The sequence below is a fragment of the Ranitomeya variabilis genome, chromosome 1 (genome assembly GCF_051348905.1).
Source record: "Ranitomeya variabilis isolate aRanVar5 chromosome 1, aRanVar5.hap1, whole genome shotgun sequence".
NCBI classification, from domain to species: domain Eukaryota; kingdom Metazoa; phylum Chordata; class Amphibia; order Anura; family Dendrobatidae; genus Ranitomeya; species Ranitomeya variabilis.
In genome coordinates, this window is record NC_135232.1 from 3,880,212 (window position 1) to 3,904,809 (window position 24,598).

Below are 24,598 nucleotides of genomic sequence, written 5' to 3' on the forward strand. Positions count from 1 at the left end.
GATGGAAACAGACCTAGCGACTCTCTTAGTACGCTTAGGGCAATCAGAAATAACATGAGCAGAATCGCCACAGTAAAAACACAGCCTATTCTGACATCTGAATCCCTGCCGCTCAGCTCTAGTCAAAATCCTATCACACTGCATAGGCTCTGGACTCTGCTCAGAGGACAACGCCATAGTGTGCACAACTCTGCGCTCCCGCAAGCGTCGATCAATCTGAATGGCCAGAGACATAGAATCACTCAGACCAGCAGGCGTGGGGAACCCCACCATAACATCTTTAACGGCTTCAGAAAGACCCTTTCTGAAAATTGCTGCCAAAGCATTCTCATTCCATTTAGTGAGCACAGACCATTTTCTAAATTTCTGGCAGTATAATTCTGCCACTTCCTGACCATGACACAGGGTTAACAAGGTCTTTTCTGCATGATCCACTGAATTAGGTTCGTCATACAATAATCCTAGCGCTTGAAAAAATGCGTCTACATTAAGCAATGCCGGATTCCCTGATTCAAGGGAGAATGCCCAGTCCTGAGGATCACCATGCAGCAGAGAGATGACAATTTTAACCTGCTGAATGGGATCACCAGAGGAACGGGATTTCAGAGCAAAAAACAGTTTGCAGTTATTTTTAAAGTTCAAAAACTTGGACCTGTCCCCAAAAAACAAATCAGGAGTAGGAATTCTAGGCTCTAAAGCCGGAGTCTGAACAACATAATCTAGAATACTCTGTACTCTTGCAGCAAGTTGATCCACACGAGAAGACAAACCCTGAACATCCATGCCAGCGCCAAAGTCCTGAACCACCCAGAGATTAAGAGGAAAGGAAAGACATAACAGACTGCAGAAAAAAAAATGGCTCAGAACTTTTCTTTCCTTCTTTTGAGATGCATTTAACTCATTGTTGGCCAGTTGTACTGTTATGATCTGGTGGTTTAGGAGCAACATGGGACGTGCTCTGGAGGAGGTGGTACCTGTACTGACCGCAGACCCTGAACTTAACACAACAACTAGAAGTAGCCGTGGGATGTTCCTAACACTGCCTAGACACCTCGTCACAGCCTGAGGACTAAATACTCCTAAAGATAGAAACAGGAAAGCTATCTTGCCTCAGAGAAAATCCCCAAAGGATAGACAGCCCCCCACAAATATTGACTGTGAGAGGAGAGGAAAATAACAAATGCAGAATGAAACCAGGATTTAGCAAAGGAGGCCACTCTAGCTAGATAGAAAGTACAGGACAGAATACTGTGCGGTCAGTATTAAAATACTAGAAAAATCCACCACAGAGATTACAAAAATCTCCACACCTGACTAAAGGTGTGGAGGGTAAATCTGCTTCTCCAGAGCTTCCAGCTTAACTGAATAAATCCATACTGACAAAGCTGGACAAGAGAAAACATAAAATGCACTGAACTATTAAGTCCACAGCATGTGGACTGCAAAAAACCAAGCCAGGACTTATCTTTGATGATTTGGTCAGAATAGCAGGAGAATCCAAGCAGAGATGTGAATCCACCAAAGAACAATTGACAACTGGCACTAAGGAAAGAGTCTAGCCAGATTAAATAGCCCAATCAGAACTGGTAATAAGTGGACGCACCTGATAATTGCTGAAATCCAAAGGAGCAGCAGTACCACTTATAACCACCGGAGGGAGCCCAAGATCAGAACTCACAACATTACCACTTATAACCACCGGAGGGAGCCCAATAGCGGAATTCACAACATCAACCCTCGTCAAGCTCTATAGTCATTATTCTTCGCCCGGTTCGACTTCCGCCTCCACTTCCATTCAGCTGAAAACAACATCAAGGCTGATGCTTTATCCAGGTCTTTTATCTCCGATGACCAGAATGAGGAACCACGCCACATCATTGATCCGTCTAAAACGATCACTGTAGAACCGGTCTTGCTGTTGCAACCACCTTCGGGTAAGATGCTCGTCCCTGTCTCGGACAGGAAAGTGTACTTCTGTGGGGACATTTGTCTAAGCTTGCTGGTCATGCGGGGCTAAAGAGGGCCATGGAGCTGATTTGACGGCACTACTGGTGGCCCAGGATGCATCTCCAGCTCTGGCAAAAATGAAGAGACCACTGCACAGTTATAAAAATCAGCTTCACTACATGTCTGACAGCCATTCCATTCCAGTGTCAGTTGAATTCCAACCAGAGTACACCTCATTCTACCTAATGTGCTTCTGATTAGGTGATCACCTGAACCAAATCTTATTTAACGAAGGAAAGTATAAAAAACACTGCTGTGGTGTTCACAATCCTCTTGCAATAGGACAAGCTGGATGGCAAAACAAGTGATAGGAATATCCCAAAAGTAATAGGAATGAAAAAATAACTTGTAACCATGCCAAAGGAGTTGAAAAGAAAAGTCTTGAGTGAGGAAAAGAAGGGCTCAATTCTGGCTTTACTAGCAGAGGGACATAGTGAGTGTCATGTTGCCTCCATCTTTAAAATTTCTAATATGGCAGTCCATTACAACAAGGTCATGCAGCAGACATTGGGGACAACAAAGCTACAGACTGGCAGAGGGCAAAATCGACTCCTCACTGACCGGGATGACCGTGATCTTATTTGAATGTCACTCAGCAACCTCAGGATGACATCAAGTGACCTACAAAAGGAATGGCAAATGGCAGCTGGGGTGAAGTGCATGGCAAGAACAGTTCGTAATAGGCTCCAAGAGGCAGGACTCAAGTCATGTAAAGCTAGAAAAAAGCCTTTCATCAATGAGAAGCAAAGGAGAACCAGGCTGAAGTTTGCCAAAGACCATAAGGATTGCACCATAGAGGACTGGAGTAAGTTAATCTTCTCTGATGAGTCTAATTTTCAGCTTTGTCCAACGCCTGGTTGTCTAATGGTTAGACGGAGATCTGGAGAGGCATACAAGCCACAGTGTCTTGCACCCACTGTGAAATTTGGTGGAGGATCGGTGATGACCTGGGGATGCTTCAGCAAGGTTGGAATTGGGAAGGTTAATCTTTGTGAAGGACATATGAATCAAGCTGCATATGAGGTTATCCTGGAAAAACAGTTGATTCCTTCTGCTCAGGCAATGTTCCCCAACTCTGAGGACTGTTTTTTCCAGCAGGACTGTTACGGAACCCCCCAGCACCCAGAATATGTTGTGCAGTTATATGTATGTATAATAGGTTCCATGTGAGATGCATAACCCTAATGCAGCAGCCCACAGGCTCCACGCCTGGGCAGAGGGGACAAGATATCCCCCTTCTGACCTCCCCCACCTTTGTAATTCCCACAGTAAATATCGGCAGGCTCCGGCCACCTGCGGCTATTGTAATGTATGTCTGGCCTGCCGCTTTTCAATTGGCCCTCCCTCTGTATCTGTTTGATATATTCTGTGTCCTGTGAGTAAAGTGTTGTCACACTGGAAATACGTGGAGAAGCAGTGATCTTTTATATGCGCCCATGTAACCAAGCAATTCCAGCCAGCGTCCTTCATTCAGATTCCAGCCAAAGCAGAGTGGACCTCCTGAAACCCGGGGTGATACTGAAAGAGGTACTCCAGCATGGTAGACACCGTTACACTGGTGGCAGACAGCAGGATGTGATACCCCGTCTACAGGAGGAAAGGAATGAATGGAAAACAACTACCAGAAGTTAAAGAGGACTACATTAAAAGATCTGGTGGAAGCCCGAGGGTTAATCGCCAGCAACAAAACAAAAGCAGCCATCATGGAACACGACAGTGCAGCGCCCCCCAATGTGAATGTGGAGGAGACTGAATTCCAGAGGGAGGTAAAGAATAGACTGGCGTTCTATGGCTCAAACCCTGCAGTAGAGAACATAGAGAGGTGATGGCTGATGTGCGTACTGATCTGAAGGAAAAGATTGCCGAGCGGACCAGGATAGAGCTAGCCAAGATAGAGTTGGCAGAGCGGACCAAAGTGGAGCTGGCCAAGATGGAGAGTCAGCGAGCAGGGGGAGCTCTGTCCTCTGCCCAGACACCTTCAACAGTAAGCCACAAAAAGATCCAGTATAATGCCTTCCGACAGTTGGGAGAGGCAGAGGAAGACACTGATGGCTTTCTGCAGGACTTTGAGCAGCAGTGTGCCCTTCATCAAGTGAAGCCGGAGGAACGGGTTCAGATTCTGGCCAGCAAGCTGACAGGCCGGGCAGCGGACGCCTATCGCACGGTACCTGATGAGGACTATATGGACTATGAGCGGAACAAAGACGTGATCTTGGCCCGGTATGCGCTGACACCAGAGGCATACCGCCAAAAGTTCCCCGGACTTATAAAACGAGTAACCGATACCCACGCTGAATGGGCCTGTAAATTACAGCAGTCACTGCTACAGTGGGTACAAGGGAGCCAAGCAACCACTAACGAGGACGTCCTCCAGCTCTTCTTGTTAGAACGATTCTTTAATGGACTAACCCCCGAGACACAGGAATGGCTTCAGGACAGGCGGCCAACGACTCTTGAGGAGGCCGCTCGTCTGGCCGATGAACATCATGATGCCAGGAGGCCTCAGTTGTCCAGATCAAAGATGGTCACTAGGGGACCGCCCATGGACCTGGAGGCCCCCAAACCACCGAAGATTGTAAGGGGACCAGCTAAAAACCCGGCCTACCACAGTCCCTCTGGGGCGTGATGCCACACCTGCCATCAGCTGGGCCACCTGCAAAGACAATGTCCCAACCGGACTCAGCATACCCAGTGGCCAAAGGCGGGAACAGCTAACTTCAGCCGGGCTGCTGTACACTGCTACCAAGGCAAAGCTGACCCGGCATTGGGGGCTACGACTAACCACGGGGTGGAAGAGATGGAGGAACTGCTGCATGAAGTAGACCCCGTGCAGGCAGCCCGGGCAGATAATCGACAACAGCATCGACAGGTTGTGTGGGTTAATGGGAAACGTATGCAGGGACTAAGAGATTCCGGGGCAACTTTGACCCTTGTGAAGCCTCATCTCGTCCGGGACCAAAAGAAGACGGACCAGACAGTGGCAGTCCGTGTAGCAGGGGGAGCAATACATCGACTGCCCACTGCCAGGATTCACCTGAACTGGGGAGTCGGGATGACCTTGTTGAGGTCGGCTTGATGGAGGATTTGCCTGCAGACGTCTTGCTGGGAAATGACTTGGGGCCCATGTTGTCTGCCTTCTCGGTTGCCCCTCTGGCTGAGACATATCCTGTGACCACCCGGAGACAAGCTCGAGCTGCGGAGGCGGAATCACACTCAGAGGAGGCTAAGGTAAGACATCCCAGCCCTACACGTATTCCCATAGCTAGACACATTTCTTGGGCCAACCCAGCTGAATTTAAGAGGGAGTTACTTGAGGATCCTTCATTGGAGGGATATCGTGGGAAGGCACAGGAGGGGAGAGGGGTACTGGAAGGGGAACAGTTTGTATGGAAGCAGGGGCTCCTCTACCGGATCACAGAGCAGCACCACACAGGGACGAGCCCCACTATAAAATGACAGCTGGTAGTTCCCAAGAAGTATAGGCAGGAGTTACTGCGAATTCTCATGACATACCCTTGGCCAGGCACTTCGGCGTCAGTCGCACCAGGCATCGTCTGACACAAAACTTCTTTTGGCCGGGGGTAACCTATGATGTTCGTTAGTACTGCCAGACCTGTTGTTGAGGGAGGATCTAAATTGATCCTTCACGGTTAACTCAGTGATTTCCAAATTAATCTACAAGGTGTTGCCGGCAACTGAAAATGACCAGACGGAGACACGTGCCTCTGTATGGGGGATCGAGCAGATCTCTGGCCCCCGTTTATTCTGTATGACTTTTCATAGTCATAGAAATTATACTTCAACCAATCAGCATAAGAACACGCTCACAGTTCTTAACCTATAAGAATACAGGAACAGTCTGTGCGTCAAAGTTTTGTAGAACAATACACCCTCAGTCTCATGTTCTATTTAGATTGCAACAATCAAGGTCTCATAACAGCTGTAAACTTTAGCCTACTAACACAATTTATATCAAAACAACAAAATGGAGTCGAAAAGCACAAAATGGAGAATCTTTCTTAATTTCTTCCTTCACATTCCCCCCTAGATAAATTTTGGTAATTAATGTCCAGCATCAGAGGTACTATCCCAAGCTATAAGCTCGAGGGGTACTGGTCTTTACATGGCTGGTGCCTTGTTACCAGCCATGGCTGTTGCGGCGTACCCGTCCCCCCTGTATACTAGAATTTACGAATAACAATTATTGATAACAGTAGTGGGGATCTTTTGAAGATAGCCATGCACTTGGCTTCAACATCTTCGTCAGATAACTTTGTGAAATCGGTGTAGAGAAGAGCAGGGGTGGCAACGCTTTTGGTTTCATCATTAGTTGTCTTAGTGCAGAATTTCCTAATACACACAGAAATACACCAAAAAACAAGTTTTAGTATTACATACATAACAAGGATAAAGGCAACAATATATAACAAACTTTGCAAGATTCCAGCTATCCAGCCCCCAAATCCCTTAAACCAATTTGCTGGATTAAGAAAGGAGAAGGTGTCTGCCCACCAACTGTCCTTATTATGGTCATTGTCTTTATCATATTGATCGCTGAGTCTTTGAATATCCTCTAACTTAAACTTCATAGTGCTATTGGGATCTATATAATGACAGCATGCGGGTCCAATAACCAGACACATACCACCCTGTGCTGCTGTTAAATAATTCAGTACTACAGTATATTGATTAGTGACTATGATAAGTTGGTTTTGGACAGCAACAGTAGTATTAAGTATATCCAATATATCCCAAATTTGATCATCTAAATAATCTGTGGCCCTAACCAATGTATCCCACATTTGTGTAATCATAGGGTAAATTAAAATAGAACTGACAATTTTATTGGCTATACCCATCTGTACTACGAATCTTTCATGATATTGGACAAACTTATTATTCAAGGATATTGGGGAATTTAGGCTGTCCCATGTGGTTACCAATATTATTATATGGAAATACGAAAAACCAAAACATTATGTCCCCTTATTTGCTACTAGTCTGTTTGACCAGCTTGCAGTGCGATGCGTAGATCCACGTCGGCCTTCCTTCCAGCTTTACTGACATAGGGGTGATGAGGAGGACTTGGTAGGGACCGTCATACAAGGGTTCTAGTCCGTGTTTTCTGACATGGCTTTTCACGACCACGAAACCACCAGACTTTAAATTGTGACAAGTGTCGGTTTCTGCTGAATCTGGAAGGGAAGAAAAAAACTAAAACATAGATGTTAGCAAGATTTTTACTAAACTGAATAACATATTGAACAGCACGGTCAGTTTCTTCTGATAACTACTGAGACTGGAAATTTGCAACTGGGGGCCTGGCCCCAAACAATATCTCATATGGGGACAGGCCATGTTTTGCCTTAGGGGTAGTACGAATGTGGTACAGTACAATGGGTAGGAGCTCTGGCCATGGAGCCGTAGTCTCCTGCATCATTTTGGTCAATTGTCTCTTCAGTGTGCCATTCAGCCTTTCAACTTTCCCACTGGATTGTGGATAGTACAGAGTATGGAGGGCTACAGTGGATCCAAGCATTATCAAAACCTGATACACATAAGAAGAAAAGGCCGGGCCTTGATCACTTTCGACGACTTCTGGAACACCATATCTGCATATGACTTCCATCACCAGTTTCTTTGCTGTAGTTTCTGCAGTCATATTGGTAACGGGGAATGCTTCTGGGCAACTGGAGAACATGTCGACAACCACCAGACAAGATTCATACCTTCCAGACTTAGGCAACGTGATGTGGTCCACTTGAAGCCTTTGGAAAGGATAGTCGGGCTTAGCAAGGTGCCTCGGGGGTACACGTTGAAGTTGACCGGGATTGCAGGTCTGACACATATTACATGCACGGTTGAGTGCTGTCAGGACTGTAGAAATACCTGGAGCCCAGTAGAATTTTTGTACCAGGGCTAGGGCCTGGTTTTTTCCTCGATGTGTGGGCGGCCCATGTGCCCACATAGCAATAGCAGGGTACATCCGCTTAGGGAGACACACAAGTTGGTCCTTTTCCAGAGACCATGTCCATACGTGCTCCATCTGCCTTCCACTGCTTCACTTCTTCCTTTGGGGACATTCTCTGCATCGTCATTAAGCGGTCTCGCGGGGTCCGACAGAAAACCTCAGTCTGGCGTAGATCATCAGCTTCCTGTAGAGTCAGTGTTTCTTGTAACTGTTTACGCTGAGAGCGTGTGGTCACCATGGTATGGTCAGTTCAACGGGTAGGAGAGCAGCAGCTTTTGCTTGCATATCTGCAAAGGCGTTACCAACAGTCTGTGGACTGTTCCTAGGACCGTGCTCCTTAACTTTGATAATGGCCACCTGGGTAGGTAATTTGATTGAGTCCATGAGGGTTTTTAACAGCCTCAGCATTCTTCACTGGAGTCCCAGCGGTGGTAATAAACCCTCGATTGGCCCATAGGGCTCCGAAATCATGAGCAATACCAAATGCATACTGTGAGTACGTGTATATATTAGCCCGCCTGTCTTTGGCCAGAACACATGCAGTAGGCAGAGCCTGAAGTTCTACTTCTTGTGCTGACAGTGAGGGAGGGAGGGAGTGCAGCTGCGGGCACCACAGTGTCTTCCGTAGTAACAGCGTATCCGGTGTGGAATCTGCCAAACTCATCAGCATATCTTGAACCGTCTTTCAGGGCATTGTAGAAAGGTTGCATTATACGGGATGCGTCCGGTATCCACTGACGACAATAAGTACATAGTCCAAGAAAACGCTGTGAGTTCAGTCTCATCTTTTGGAAAAGGAAGGGAGCTGACGGCTATTTTTCTTTCTTTTGAGAGGTGTCTGACACCCTGAAGGAGACAGTGACCCAAAAATATCACATGACCAAGGCAGAACCGAAGTTTCGAGGCCGAAACCCGACAGTTCAGATCTGCCAGATACTTGAGAAGGCTAACAGTGGCAACAATGGCTTCCTGCTCTGTTCGTACACACAACAAAAGATCAGCCACATACTGAAACAACGTAACATAGGGGTGTTCTAACTGCCAGGGTACAAGACACTCGCCTATATTTTTTGCAAACTGATTGGGACTATTTTGGGCCCCTTGTGGCATAACTGTCCGTGTCAATTGTCATCCCTGATAAGTGAATGCAAACAGAACTGGCAATCTGGGTGTAATGGAATGCTGAAGAAGACATTGGCAAGGTCGATGACTGTGAACCAAGCAGCATCCTGAGATATCTGGGACAAAAGAGTATGTGGATTAGGCACAGGAGTTTCCAGAACGGTAGCTGCATTAACTGCCCGTAGATCTTGTACCAGCCGGTACACAGGGGGTTGGCCGGGTGGGGGCTTTTCTTAACGGGAAACAAGGGCGTGTTACATGGGGAAACACAGGGTACCAGGGCACCATTATGGAATAACGTTTGTATTTGCCCCTTGAGACCCTGCTCCTGATCATGTTTCAAAGGGTATTGATGGACTTTAGAAAAAGGGGCACCAGGTTTGAGAAACACTTTTACTGGTTCTACAGGCATTATTGGGGGAGAATCTGGGTCTATCAGGACCATCATAACCGTAGGAAGGGCATGTAGGATACACATCTCATTATGTTCATCTGCATAGGGGTTATATAACGTAAGGACCATCTGACCATCATCTTGGAATTATATTCTGGAGCGGAACTGTGATAATAAATCTGCCCCCAGTAAATTTACCGGACATGAGGGAGAGATTACGAACTGAGCAGTAACTTCAGGGAAAGGTCCCACAGGGATAGGTTTTATAAGAGTATATTTATTGGGTCTGCCTTCTGCTCCAATTAAAACAAGCTCTTGGTCTGAGAATTGAAAAGGGATATCCGTAGGTACCTCTGATGACCTGATTATAGAGATGGCCGCCCCAGTGTCTACCATGAACTTAACAAGGGTGTCCCCAACAGGAAGCGTGACAGATGAGCATGCCCCAGGTTTGGTGAAGGACATTGTGATGGCAGACCCTGGTTGGCCACCCCTTCAGTATGGTCGATTATCAGGATTTTGAGGCTGTCTGTAATTGGGGTATCCTATGGGGTTCCCTGTATTCAGGTTGCGACTGGAAGGGGGAACTTGTGGGTAGCATCTGTCAGCAGGGGTGTGACAATCTCTCTGAAAGTGACCGGGCCGGCCACAGCGCCAACACTGCAAGCGAGAACTGGTGTTGCGGGGCTGGGGAGCGATACCTCCAGACATAGGGTTAAAAGAAGTATTTGAGTAGGGGACTGAATTCGTATAAGGTGGGAGGGCTGGAATTAGCGTTTGCTGCTGGGCAGGCCACTGATAAGGAACCAGCTGCGTGCTTGTACCTGGGGTGGGGGCTGGAATTGGAGCAGAGATTGCTGCAGCTACAGTTTTAACCTTTGATTTCCCTGTTGATGCAGAACGTGCTAAATTCTTCTGAAAACTTTTAATTACTTTTAATGCATCGTCTGGAGTGGAAATCTCAGTGTCGGGTCTGACTGACATTATTGCCTCTTTCAATTCAGATTTAAGGCCGGACATTAAAGCTGCCACAAAAAGGTGTGAATGGGCTTTATTATACAATGAGAATCCCAAATCTTTAAACACTACCATAAGACGCCCATAAAACTTCTCGGCAGTCTCCCCCTTGTCCTGTGTGACATCTGTGAGGGAGGTTTCTGGGTCGGGTAATTGGTTACAAAGGGTGTCTTTCTGCGACGGAGAAAAGGGGGTATACTTTGGCCCGTCAGGAGTAGTTTTCACATCATCTTCTTCAAACTCTGATATTACTGACTCGGGGGCGGGAGGAGGTGGCGGTAGTACGGGCACAAGAGGCATCTGCTGCGGAAGCAGGGCAGGAGGCTCTGCTACAGTTAGAGATTGTATTGCCTGATGGGCCGTTAGGCGGCTATCAAGGACAAATCGGACCTCCTCCAATTCTATGGGGTTTTCCTGTATACAGCGCTCTATTGCTGATACTATCACCATGGCGGCATCCTTCCTGGGATATTGGAAGATACCGGCAGAGATTAATGGTATGGACATTGTACGTTGAGGCAACGTACCGGGAGGAACGGAGGAGGCATACAGGATTGCGTTCTGGACAGCCAGTAAGCAACTGTTAAAACCTGGGAATGTTGGTAGGATTATACCGTGGCCCCACTGCATGTATTACATATTGACACGAAAGCTGTCCTGCTCTGGTTGCTGCGACCTGTCCTGTTTCTACCTGGCCATAAGTTTGTATATATAAATTAAATTCTTCCTGTATCATGGGTCCACCTTTCTGTGAAATCACTGCAGCCAGTCCTCCAGCATGGTGGAGTTGATTATTTGCGGCATTTACTATGGCCCCAACATATTGTTTTGTGAGATCCCCTGTCCCTATCCTAAAGAGCACATCATGACGGTGGGGTCCAGGAATAACATTAGAATACATTTCCTGGAAATCTTCTATCTCCTCTGTATATCCTGTCTCTGACCGAGTGACTAAGGTAGGTGGGGGCGGATACTCATAACCACTAGCAATACTAGGCATAACAGGAGTTGGTGCTGGCGGTGGCCGATAATAGATACCGTCAGCGTTTAGCAAGGGAAAGGTGGGGACTACGACCACGGATCTCCTCGCTCCATAATTGTAACAGACCTCTCTCCACTGAGAATTAGTAACTCCGCATACATCAAAAATCCACCCGGCAGGATCATAGGGTGGGGGCGCACTAAGTTTTGGCAACCCAGTATATATTGGTGCTTTGGGATTGAGGGGCACGGAACTTACAGTCGGGAGGAGAGGCTTGATTTCCTGGGGAGGGACCATATCATCTAACAGGGAGCCCCCCTGTTTCAGATTATTATTTTTAATTATTTGTCTTTCTAACACATTACCCTCAATCACTTTCTCAATTCCTTCCTGCACCACAAAACATTCAGGTTTTTTTGTCATAGTAATAGACAACTTTCATTTTTCAACGTGACAAAAACAATCAGAATTCACTTCCTCTGTTGATCCTCAATTTGCTATATATCAACCACTCAACTTGAAGCAGGAGAATCTTTTACCAATCTTTCAATCACACTGATAACCAAACAATCACTTGCAAGTTTCCTTCTAAAACTAGGCACTAGATTTCACTTTCAATTTACAATATTTCTTTGTACTTCAAAACAATATTGTCGCTTTAAACAAAACACAGATCTACCAACGCGTACTACACCAAGAAAATACAGAGAAACGTAAGAGCGCAGCCACATGCCCCCTCCACACCAGAGACACAGCATAGATAAGAAAATCGCAACATTCCTCAGCACAGAAAGGAGAAAGCAATAGCGCAGCTGTTTGACCCCTCCCATCGGGTATCTCAGAAATCTCACACAGAAACGGAATACAGCAGTTCTCAGACTTAATTAATTTCTACAAAATCTTCATCACACAATTCACATGCCAGATTGAGAATATTTTCCCTGCATTCCTGACAGATTTCTTTCCCTGTCTTTGGGCTAACAATATCAAATTCATCACACAAATTCAAAGTCTTCTTCTTCCACGGAAACTGATTCTCCTTTAGAGCTAAATATCCTTACTTAGTCGTGCATAGTACTAGAGCGGCCGTGTAGTCTATTCCACTAGGGTTTACCTGTCCCCCGCTGGGACAACCCAAAATCGCGGTACTCAGCGAAAGGAGGAGGGCGTCTCAGACTTTCCCTCCGGACACCTCTGGATATATTTATATCAATATATACCTGAGTTACGCATCCTACCCAATCTTCGATCACCTCACCGCGCCTGATTCTAACAGTGATCAGGAATTCAGGATATTTTGACTGTAAAGAGAATTACATCACTGGTCAATCCGGGGTGTCTGTCCCTTATGAGGTACGGTTCGAGCACTGGGCTCCCAACGGAACTACACCTCTATATGATTCCACCCAAAAATCATCCCACCTTCGGGGACAAACCTCAGATCCTCTTTGCAGCAACAAACACAGGAAAACCACACCAAACGGTCAGTCTGGACAGTATAACTGCCAACTTACCGTGGTTGTTGTGGGGGATGATCAGTCCCAATTTTCCAGTGCCTGCATCCGCTCCGAGGGTCCTTTGTCTTGTTGTCCTCTGGGGGGCAGAGTCGTTCCTGCTTGGGGCCCCACGTTTCGGGTGCCAACTGTTGAGGGAGGATCTAAATTGATCCTTCACGGTTAACTCAGTGATTTCCAAATTAATCTACAAGGTGTTGCCGGCAACTGAAAATGACCAGACGGAGACGTGTGTCTCTGTTTGGGGGGGATCAAGCTGATCTCTCTGGCCCCCGTTTATTCTGCATGACTTTTCATAGTCATAGAAATTATACTTCAACCAATCAGCATATGAACATGCTCACAGTTCTTAACCTATAAGAATACAGGAACAGTCTGTGCGTCAAAGTTTTGTAGAACAATACACCCTCAGTCTCATGTTCTATTTAGATTGCAACAATCAAGGTCTCATAACAGCTGTAAACTTTAGCCTACTAACAAAATTTATATCAAAACAACAAAATGGAGTCGAAAAGCACAAAATGGAGAATCTTTCTTAATTTCTTCCTTCACACTGTGACAGTTGCCAGTGCATTGGCAAGAGGGGAGATCGATGCAAGGCCAAATTACACCCCCTCCCCATTGTGGAGCGACCATTTAGCTGAGTAGCGGTCGATCTGATAGGGCCGTTAGCCAAACCCAGTCCGTCAGGGAAAAGGTATATATTGACAGTGGTATATTATGCCACATGGTATCCAGAGGCAGTTGCGTTACCTAACATACTGGCAGAGACGGTGGCGGCTGCCCTGCTCCAGGTTTTCTCACGGGTTGGATTTACCCGGGAGATTATCTCGGACCAGGATACCCAGTTTACAGCAGAGGTGACTAAACAACTGTTGAAGCTGTGTGGCGTAAAGTCCATTAGAAGCGCCCCATACCACCTGCAAACCAATGGGTTGTGTGAATGCTTTAACGGGACGTTAAAACAACTCATTGGGACTTTTACCAGGACCTACAAGGACTGGGAGAAATTCTTGCCACACCTCCTGTTTGCCTATCGGGAGGTGCCCCAAAAATCCACGGGCTTCTCCCCGTTCGAACTGGTATATGGGAGGCGGGTAAGGGGTCTCCTAGACTTAGTGCTAGAACACTGGGAAGGGGAGGGCATCATAGAAGGGGTACCTATTGTACCCTATGTGCTGGAATTCCGGGACCGCCTACAGGAGCTGACCCAGGCTGTATGTGGGAACATGCAGGTGGCCCAGCGGTGCCAGCGCGTATGGTACGATCGGAGGGCCAGAGAACGCACCTTGGAAAAAGGACAGAAGGTCCTGGTGTTTGAGCCCACTAGGCAGAAAAAGTTCCAAGCTGCATGGCAGGGGCCCTACCAGGTAGTGGGGAAAATAGCCGACACCACCTATAATGTTGCCGATTGTGACAACCCTGGGGTTATCTGCATGTTCCACGTGAATATGTTGAAGCCCTACCGGGAGCGCCCTGAAGAGGTAGTGGCCATCTGTGCACCTGAAGCAGAGGATTTAGCCGGACTTCCCTAGCCTGATGTCTTAGGGGAATGGACTCAGTCTAAAACATGGGACCAGGTACACTTGGTTGAAGACCTAGGTCCCTGGGAGAGACAGCAGGCGGAGGCGTTGTTGAGGCAGTGACAGAGGATGTTTTCGGGGAGACCAGGGTACACTCGCCTGGCCCAACACAAGGTTGAGACCCAGGATCAGACCCCCCTGCGACAACCCCCCTTCCGCGTCCCTGAGTCTGTACGAGAAGGGATGCGACAAGAGATACAAGATGTTGCGTTTAGGGGTCATTGAAGAGTTGGATAGTCCCTGGGCATCCCCCATAGTGTTAGTGCCCAAGAAGGATGGGACTACACGGTTTTGTGTAGACTATCGTAAGCTCAATGAGAAAACGGTGACGGATGCGTATCCCAAGCTGCGTGTGGATGAGTTGTTAGACCGGCTGGCGGGGGCAAAGTATTTGACCACCATCGATCTATGCAAAGGCTACTGGCAGATTCCCCTTAGTCCTGATGGTATTCCCAAGTCGGCATTTGTCACCCCGTTCGGCTTATTCCAGTTTCGAGTTATGCCATTCGGGATGAAGAATGCCCCGGCGACCTTCCAGAGGCTGGCTGACCGGCTTCTAGATGGTCTCCAGGACTATGCTTGTGCCTACCTGGATGACATCGCCATCTACAGCGCGACATGGGAAGAGCATCTAAATCACCTAGAGACAGTATTGGACAGGATCCACAAGGCCGGAATCACCCTGAACCCAAACAAGTGTCACGTGGGCAAAGCAGAGGTTCAGTATTTAGGGCATTGGGTGGGAAGTGGGAAACAGCGACCAGAACCAGCCAAGATTGAGGCAATAGCCAAATGGCCCACCCCGCGCACTAAAACCCAGGTCATGGCGTTTCTAGGGACAGCGGGGTATTACAGGAAATTCGTTCCCAATTACAGCAGCGTAGCCAAGCCCCTCACTGATCTGACCCGTAAGAACCAACCCCGCCAGGTAACCTGGACCTGAGTGTGAGGAAACCTTCCGCCAGCTAAAGGACGTCCTCACTAGGGTTGAGCGACCTTTAGTTTTTTAGGGTCGAGTCGGGTTTTGTGAAACCCGACTGTCTTAAAAGTCGAGTCGAGTGAAATCGGCCGACCACAGTGGAAACTCGAGTTTCGGCCGAAACACGAAACCCAGTGAAGATTTTTTTTTTTTTTAAATCTCTCTCTCTCTCTCTCTCCCCTCCATGCATATATTGTATTTGACTCCGGAAATCACTGCAGCCCAAACGGTAATATGGCTCTATGACGCCGCAGAAACCGGGCCGGAACCTATGTCATCACGCTGCCCACAATTAATTGGCTGAAAAAATGGCGGGGAAGGCGTCATTCAAAACGCGACTTTGGCGCCAAGATCGCGTACCGCATGGCCGACCCCACGCTGGGGTCGGGTCGGGTTTCATGAGACGCCGACTTTGCCAAAAGTCGGCGACTTATGAAAATGACCGATCCGTTTCGCTCAACCCTAGTCCTCACCAATACCCCTGTATTGGCCGCACCCGATCCAACTAAACATTTCCTTGTTCACACAGACGCTTCTATGTTTGGATTGGGGCAGTACTGAGCCAAGTCGGGCCGGACGGCCAAGAACACCCGGTAGCTTACCTAAGTCGGAAACTACTGACCCGTGACGTAAGCTATGCGGCCATCGAGGAGTGCCTGGCGGTAGTATGGGCACTCAAACAGTTGCCACCATATTTGTATGGACGACAGTTTTCCCTCCTAACGGACCATAATCCCCTAGTCTGCTTAATCGGGTCTCCGGAGACAACGCCAGATTACTGCGGTGGAGATTAGCCCTACAACCTCTGGACTTCACCATCCACTACAGACCCGGCAAACAAAATGGTAACGCCGATGGACTAAGTCGACAAACGGAACTTGTACCAACCCCATAAACTTCGGTCATCCCCAAACCGATCCGTTAAGGATCAGACTGTCTATGCCGATCGCGTCGCTGAAAAGGGGAGCCGTGTTACGGAACCCCCCACTACCCAGAATATGTTGTGCAGTTATATGTATGTATAATAGGTTCCATGTGATATGCATGTCCCTAATGCATCAGCCCTCAGGCTGCGCCCCTGAGCAGAGGGGACAAGATATCCCCCTTCTGACCTCCCCCACCTTTGTAATTCCCACAGTAAATATCGGCAGGCTCCGGCCACCTGCGGCTATTGTAATGTATGTCTGGCCTGCCGCTTTTCAATTGGCCCGCCCTCTGTATCTGTGTGATATATTCTGTGTCCTGTGAGTAAAGTGTTGCCACACTGGAAATACGTGGAGAAGCAGTGATCTTTTATATGCGCCCATGTAATCAAGCAATTCCAGCCAGCGTTCTTCATTCAGCCTCCAGCCAAAGCAGAGTGGACCTCCTGAAACACGGGGTGGTACTGAAAGTGGTACTCCAGCACGGTAGACCCCGTTGCGTCCTTCATTCAGACTCCAGCCAAAGCAGAGTGGACCTCCTGAAACATGGGGTGGTACTGAAAGAGGTACTCCAGCACGGTAGACCCAATTACAGCTGATAAATCTATAACTCGGAGGAAAAGGGGAGGGCCAGGGTAACTCAACCCCTTTAGTGATGTCACAGCCTACCAGTATAAGTTACTGCCAGTGAGTCCAGCACTCACTCTTGCCTGGGACTTCACACCTCGAATACTCTCTGATGAACTGGGACATTTGACTCCGCCCACCAGCATGGTTAGCTAGGATGATCTGAGCAAATGTGAGTGTTAATTTCTGTTTTAATCCCTGTTTCTTTTGTGTTTGCCTTGTATATACTTTGTCTCATATTGTAAAACCTTAATAGACCTTTTGTAAACACTGCCTACCTTTTCGTAGTAAAATATAAAACTACTAGTTCGTCTTCTTCATGTTCTATGCGAATTACGCTACTAATTTGGGTTGGCTCGTACCCCTCTCTGTGAGAAATCTGAGCTGGTGGCAGCGAAGTGTGTTCTGGGCTAGATGGGTGACGCTGGCAGCGACGGAACAGGGTTTTATAAGCTATTGTCTGGCTGCGGCCTGAGCATTTATAATTCCCTCGCTGCAGAGTGCCTGCTAGCCAGTCCACAGTGAAGCGGCCTGTCCGGCGACTAATTATCCCAGGTGTAGTTCCCTGATTGACCTGAGGGTAAGGGGGAGCTGCAAGTTCCGAAGTGGAACTGTAAAGTGGGATATACATAAATCCCTGCAGTTCGTGATATACTGTAGCAGCAGTGGGATAACTAACATAAGCCCCTGCGGTAAATTGATAGGTCAATAGCCTTGTTTGTGTTTTCATTACATTGTAGCAGTGGAGGGATAACTAAGATAAGCCCCCCTGCACATGTGATAGCCGTGTGCTGGCCAAAGGTCACCCCGATCCATGACAACTACAATACCCAGAGAGATTAGCAAAATTAGGATTATTTAGTTTAGAAAAAAGACGACTGAGGGGCGATCTAATAACAATGTATAAGTATATAAGGGGACAATACAAATATCTCTCCGAGGATCTGTTTATACCAAGGAAGGTGACGGGCACAAGGGGGCATTCTTTGCGTCTGGAGGAGAGAAGGTTTTCCCACCAACATAGAAGAGGATTCTTTACTGTTAGGGCAGTGAGAATCTGGAATTGCTTGCCTGAGGAGGTGGTGATGGCGAACTCAGTCGAGGGGTTCAAGAGAGGCCTGGATGTCTTCCTGGAGCAGAACAATATTGTATCTTACAGTTATTAGGTTCTTTAGAAGGACGTAGAACTGGGGATTTATTCTGACGGAATATAGGCTGAACTGGTATATACAAATGTCTTTTTTCGGCCTTGCTATGTTACTATGTTACAAGGAGAGGGACAACAACAACACAGACAAAGGGAAAATAGTACTTAACACTGTCCTTGCACCACACAGCAGAGGATATGACACCAGGACCACGAACTCCACGAAAACAGCAGATTCACCACTGAAACCAGAGAGCTCTTTACTCCAGGTTGGTCAACATAGATTACTCTATCACTGACAGTCAGCAGATGGGTCATGTGACTATTTAAAGGATGGTGGAAGTGGTCACCACCCACATCAGCTGACTAGCACCAAAGCAGCTGCCAGCAAGGAATCTGACATTAACCATTGCTGGCCCGAAAAGAAAAAAAGCAACATTTAAATTATAGCGGAACCAGAGCTGCCACGAATCCAAAAATGAATCATGACACCAACTCACCACGAGCCTCACTATCGATAACACCTGAGCCTCTCCATTCTGTTGCTTACTGCTCTGCCACATTCATTACGGTGCTCAGCCATATTCAGACACCAGACAAGACGATTGTTGGAAAGACCAATGAGACTTACAGAAAATGTTTATTAAACAAGAAAATACCAGAATTCTTTACAGAAACAGGAATCATGAACCATGGGTGGAGTTCTGACAACTGTTTCCTGACAACTGTTAACTAGAAACCCTGCTTCTATACTCAGCATTACACCAAACCATGAGCATTCGCAACTCCGAAATAACTACAGGCCACATGGTTGTATCACTCAAGGAGCGGTGGTCCAGAAGAAGCCTTCACCATGTTGTGTGTTGTATTCTGGGAGACGTTACTGTCTGGTGGTACATGGTATGGCTGGTGGGTTATCTGCACAGCAGCAGAGCACATGTAACCCATCTGGATGGAAAGCTGCTCCTGCACCGTAGACACGCGCTGAAGACGCTCCATCACCTCCATGAGCTGCTGAGAAGTATCGTGAAGCATCCTCTCCAGCCTCTGAATGGTCGCACTACTGATCATTACATCTCCTGGCATACCTGGAGGAAAAAAACATAAGACACCACCATCCTGAGGAGCCTCCGCACCGGTCAGATGAATATGCCCATGGGGCGGGAGCAAGTAACCATTCATAACACAAATCTGACATCAAGCAGAAGTCACAAATGGTCCTAACGTCTTCTTCTTATGGACACGTCATCGCTCCAAGAGGAAACAACATGTATTCACACTACTGCCGACACATTCACCGACTCTGTTCATAGAACCTATTGGGAGTGTCCCCAATGAGCATGCAGGCACTCCACACAGAGACAGACCGCGCTCCACACACAGATGGGCTGCCCTCAACACACAGACGGGCCGCCCTCCACACACAGATGGGCCGCCCTCCACACACAGATGGGCCGCCCTCCACACACAGACAGGCCGCCCTCCACAGACGGGCCGCCCTCCACACACAGACGGGCCGCCCTCCACACACAGACGGGCCGCCCTCCACACACAGACGGGCCGCCCTCCACACACAGACGGGCCGCCCTCCACACACAGACGGGCCGCCCTCCACACACAGACGGGCCGCCCTCCACACACAGACGGGCCGCCCTCCACACACAGATGGGCCGTCCTCCACACACAGACGGGCCGCCCTTCACACACAGACAGGCCGCCCTCCACACACAGACGGGCCGCCCTCCACACACAGACGGGCCGCGCTCCACGCACAGATGGGCCGCTCTCCACGCACAGATGGGCCGCCCTCCACAGACGGGCCGCGCTCCACGGACAGATGGGCTGCTCTCCACGCACAGACGGGCCGCCCTCCCCAGACGGGCCGCGCTCCACACACAGACGGGCCGCGCTCCACGCACAGATGGGACGCTCTCCACGCACAGACTGGCTGCCCTCCACACACAGATGGGCCGTGCTCCACACACAGATGGGCCGCTCTCCACACACAGATGGGCCGCTCTCCACACACAGATGGGCCGCGTTCCACACACAAATGGGCCGTCCTCCACACACAGATGGGCCGCGCTCCACACAGACGGGCCACCCTCCACACACAGACCGGCCACCCTCCACACACACACAGGCCGCTCTCTATGCACAGACAGGCCACTCTCCACACACAGACGGGCCGCTCTCCACACACAGACGGGCCGCTCTCCACACACAGATGGGCCGCTCTCCACACACAGATGGGCCGCTCTCCACACACAGACGGGCTGCCCTCCACACACAGATGGGCTGTGCTCCACACACAGATGGGCCGCTCTCCACACACAGATGGGCCGCGCTCCACACACAAATGGGCCGCCCTCCACACACAGACCGGCCGTGCTCCACGCACAGAGAGGCCGCTCTCCACGCACAGACGGGCCGCCCTCCACAGACGGGCCGTGCTCCACACACAGACGGGCCGCCCTCCAAACACAGACCGGCCGTGCTCCACGCACAGAGAGGCTGCTCTCCACGCACAGACGGGCTGCCCTCCACAGACGGGCCGTGCTCCACACACAGACGGGCCGCCCTCCACACACACATGAGCCGCCCTCCACACACAGACGGGCTGCGCTCCACACACACATGAGCCGCCCTCCACACACAGACGGGCTGCGCTCCACGCACAGATGGGCCGCTCTCCACGCACAGATGGGCCGCTCTCCACGCACAGATGGGCCGCCCTCCACAGACGGGCTGCGCTCCACACACAGACGGGCAGCGCTCCACACACAGATGGGCCGCGCTCCACACAGAGACGGACCAGACTCCACACACAGGGAGTCAGCTCTCCACACACAGGGGGGCCGTGTTGCACAAACACAGGCGGGCTGCATTGCCACCCAGCATGGGGGAGGCACAAGGTTCACTCTACCATTACAAACCTCTCAAAGGAGCCCCACAGATTCCAGAGTCATGCAGGGAGGATAATGGCAAATCCTGTCCTTCAACACCTTAAACCAGATAGAGGGGAGTTGAGTGCAGCAGTTATTACCTGCCATACATCAAATGCCACTTCTCTGATCACCGACCATACTCACCAGAGCTGTCTGCCTCCCTCATGCAGCTTCTGTTATTGCCCAGAGGATTCAGTAACTGCTCCATGTCTTCATAAAACGGAAAATCGACAGAAACTCCAGAGACCCTCACCAGTCCCAGAACCAGCAGATGCTTCAAAGACATGAACTTCAGCTTCAGGTCTTGCCAGTGGGACTTCACCTCCGCCGAGCTGAGGAGGCAGAAAACCGCAATGTGAGGAAAAAACAGAGAAGATCTCTGCAGTCATTGCTGGATGGCATCTAGCTGTACATAGGCCTGCAATGGACCCCAACAATACACACCCCCTACCACAAACCCCACACTGACCCTCAACAGTACACACCCCACACTGACCCCAACTGTACACATCCCAAACTGACCCCCAACTGTACATACTCAGCACTGGCCCCTAACTGTACACACCCCACACTGTCCCCCCAACTTTACTCACCGAGCACTGACCCCCAACTGTACACATGCCACACTGACCCCCAAATGTACACATGTCACACTGACCCCCAACTGCACACACAGTACTGACCCCAACTGTACACACCCAGCACTGACCCCCAACTGTACACACCCCACATTGTCCCCGAACTTTACTCACCGAGCACTGACCCCCAACTGTACACATGCCACACTGACCCCCAAGTTGTACACACGCCACCCTGACCCCCAAATGTACACATGTCACACTGACCCCCAACTGCACACACAGTACTAACCCCAACTGTACACCCCACACTGACCCCCAACTGTACACAGCCAGCACTGACCCCCAACTGTACACATGCAACACTGACCCCCAAGTTGTACACACGCCACCCTGACCCCCAAATGTACACGTCACACTGACCCCCAACTGCACACACAGTACTGACCCCAACTGTACACCCCACACTGACCCCCAACTGTACACACCCAGCACTGACCCCCAACTGTACACACCCAGCACTGACCCCGAACTGTACTCACCGAGCACTGACCCCCAACTGTACACATGCCACACTGACCCCAAGTTGTACACACGCCACACTGACCCCAAGTGTACACACGCCACACTGACCCCCAAATGTACACATGCCACACTGACCAACTGTATACCCCACACTGACCCCCAACTGTACACACCCCACACTGTCCCCGAACTGTACTCACCGAGCACTGACCCCCAACTGTACACATGCCACACTGACCCCCAAGTTGTACACACGCCACACTGACCCCCAAATGTACACATGCCACACTGACCAACTGTATACCCCACACTGACCCCCAACTGTACACACACCTGTACACACCCAACTGCACACACACAGTACTGACCCCAACTGTACACCCCACACTGACCCCCAACTGTACACACCCAGCAATGACCCCCAACTGTACACACCCAGCACTGACCAACTGTACACCCGACATTGACCCCCAACTGTACACACCCAGCACTGACTCCCAACTGTACATCCCAAATTGACTCCCAACTGTACACACCCCACACTGACCCCCAACTGTACACACCCAACACTGGATCCCAAATGTACACACCCCACACTGACCCCCAACACTAGATCCTGACTACACACACCTCGTACTGACCCCCAACTGTATACCCCCCTCACTGGAGCCTGACTACACACACACCACCCTGACTACACACACCCCACACTACACTCTGACTACACACACCCTACACTAAATTCCAACTGTAAATACACTGCACTGATCTCCAACTGTACACACTCCACACATCCCACGCTGCCCCCCAACTGTACACACCCCACACTCACCCCCAACTGTACATACCCTGCACTGGACCCTTACTACATACACCCCACACTGACCCCCAACTGCACATACCCAACACTGACCCCTAATTGTACACACCCCACACTGACCCCCCAACTGTACATACCCTGCACTGGACCCCAACAATACACCCGACACTGACCCCCAACTACATACACCCCCCACTGGACCTTGACTACAAACAACCCCACACTGATCCCCAACTGTACACATACCACACTGACACCCAACTGTACACACCCCACACCAACCCCCAACTATACACACACTGCACTGGACTCCAACTGTACACACCCCACATTGGATGCCAACTGTACACACCCCATACTGACCCCCAACTGTACACACCCCACACTGACCCCCAACTGTACACACCCCACACTGAACCCTAACTGTACACACCCCACACTCACCCCAACTGAACACACTCCACACTGCCCCACCCCCAACTGTACGCACCCTGCACTGGACCCTGACTACATACACCCCACACTGACCCCCAACTGTACACACCACACACAGATCTCTAACTTCACACCCTACACTGGACCTTGACTACACACACCCCACACTGATCCCCAACTGTAAACAGCCCACACTGGACCCTGACTACACACAACCCGCACTGACCCCTAACTGTACAGACCCCACACTGACCCCTAACTGTACACACCCACTATCATGGTTAGGACATGGTTAATGTCCTGTTCTCTCAGGGTACATTTTGCTGGCCTCCCTTTGGATCTGGGAGGGGTATTAATACTCTCTCCAGACTAGGATTCCCTGTCAGCTATACTTTGTTCTTGTCTGTGTGCCTGACCCCTGGATTTTGTGCTCGGTTTGCAATGATGTTCCTTGCTCTCCGTGCATTACTCGGTTCGTTTGTTCTTTTGGATTTCTGACCTCTGGCTTCTCTTCTGACAATCCACTGTCTCTCCCCTTTTGGTACCTCGTGATCTCCTGGTTCTGATCTTAGCTTGTTTAACTATTCTCCTGTGTGTATCGTCTCCTCTGCACCCCAGTTTCTGTCCCCGCCCCCGACCACCTCCCACTCTGTCACATAGTTCAGGTCCTGTTTGTTACCTGGTTAGTAACCTGGCGCTTTGCTCAGCTCCCTTGCTACTGTGTGCAGCTCTCCCGGCAGCAGTAATACCCGGGAGTCATAACATTATAGCTGTCCGTTCAGTCTTTTCCCTGGTGGGGGGATGTTAGTATGCTATGGATCCAGTACAGGCTCTCACAGGGCAGGTTAATGAGCTCTTCCAGCTTATGCAGAAGCTGTCCATGGAGCAGCAAGCCCTGGTCCACTTGCACCAACAGGTGCAGAGAGACATGTCAGGTGCTTTACAGGGGTTTGATCCGTTGAGGTTCCAGGATGGGGGGTCCCACTGATGTATCTCTAATGGACCCCAAGCCACTGGTAAAGTTAC

At 49.5% G+C, this 24,598-nt stretch overlaps 1 protein-coding gene across 3 annotated transcripts in view; it reads right to left on the reverse strand.

The window, feature by feature from the left end:
• Window positions 1–18,887: 18,887 nt before the first annotated feature.
• The window catches only part of LOC143801748 (uncharacterized), a 51,621-nt gene continuing 45,910 nt past the window's right edge, over window positions 18,888–24,598 (reverse strand). For 2 of the 3 annotated variants that reach the window (XM_077281273.1, XM_077281275.1), the window contains exons 3-5: window positions 21,359–21,546; window positions 21,203–21,271; window positions 18,888–19,354 (exon numbers count right to left, since the gene is read on the reverse strand). In XM_077281273.1, the coding sequence (XP_077137388.1) occupies window positions 19,083–19,354; window positions 21,203–21,271; window positions 21,359–21,546 (529 nt within the window). In that variant the 3' untranslated portion in view covers window positions 18,888–19,082. The remainder of the gene's footprint in view (window positions 19,355–21,202; window positions 21,272–21,358; window positions 21,547–24,598) is intronic. The other variant, XM_077281276.1, reaches the window with a different exon arrangement.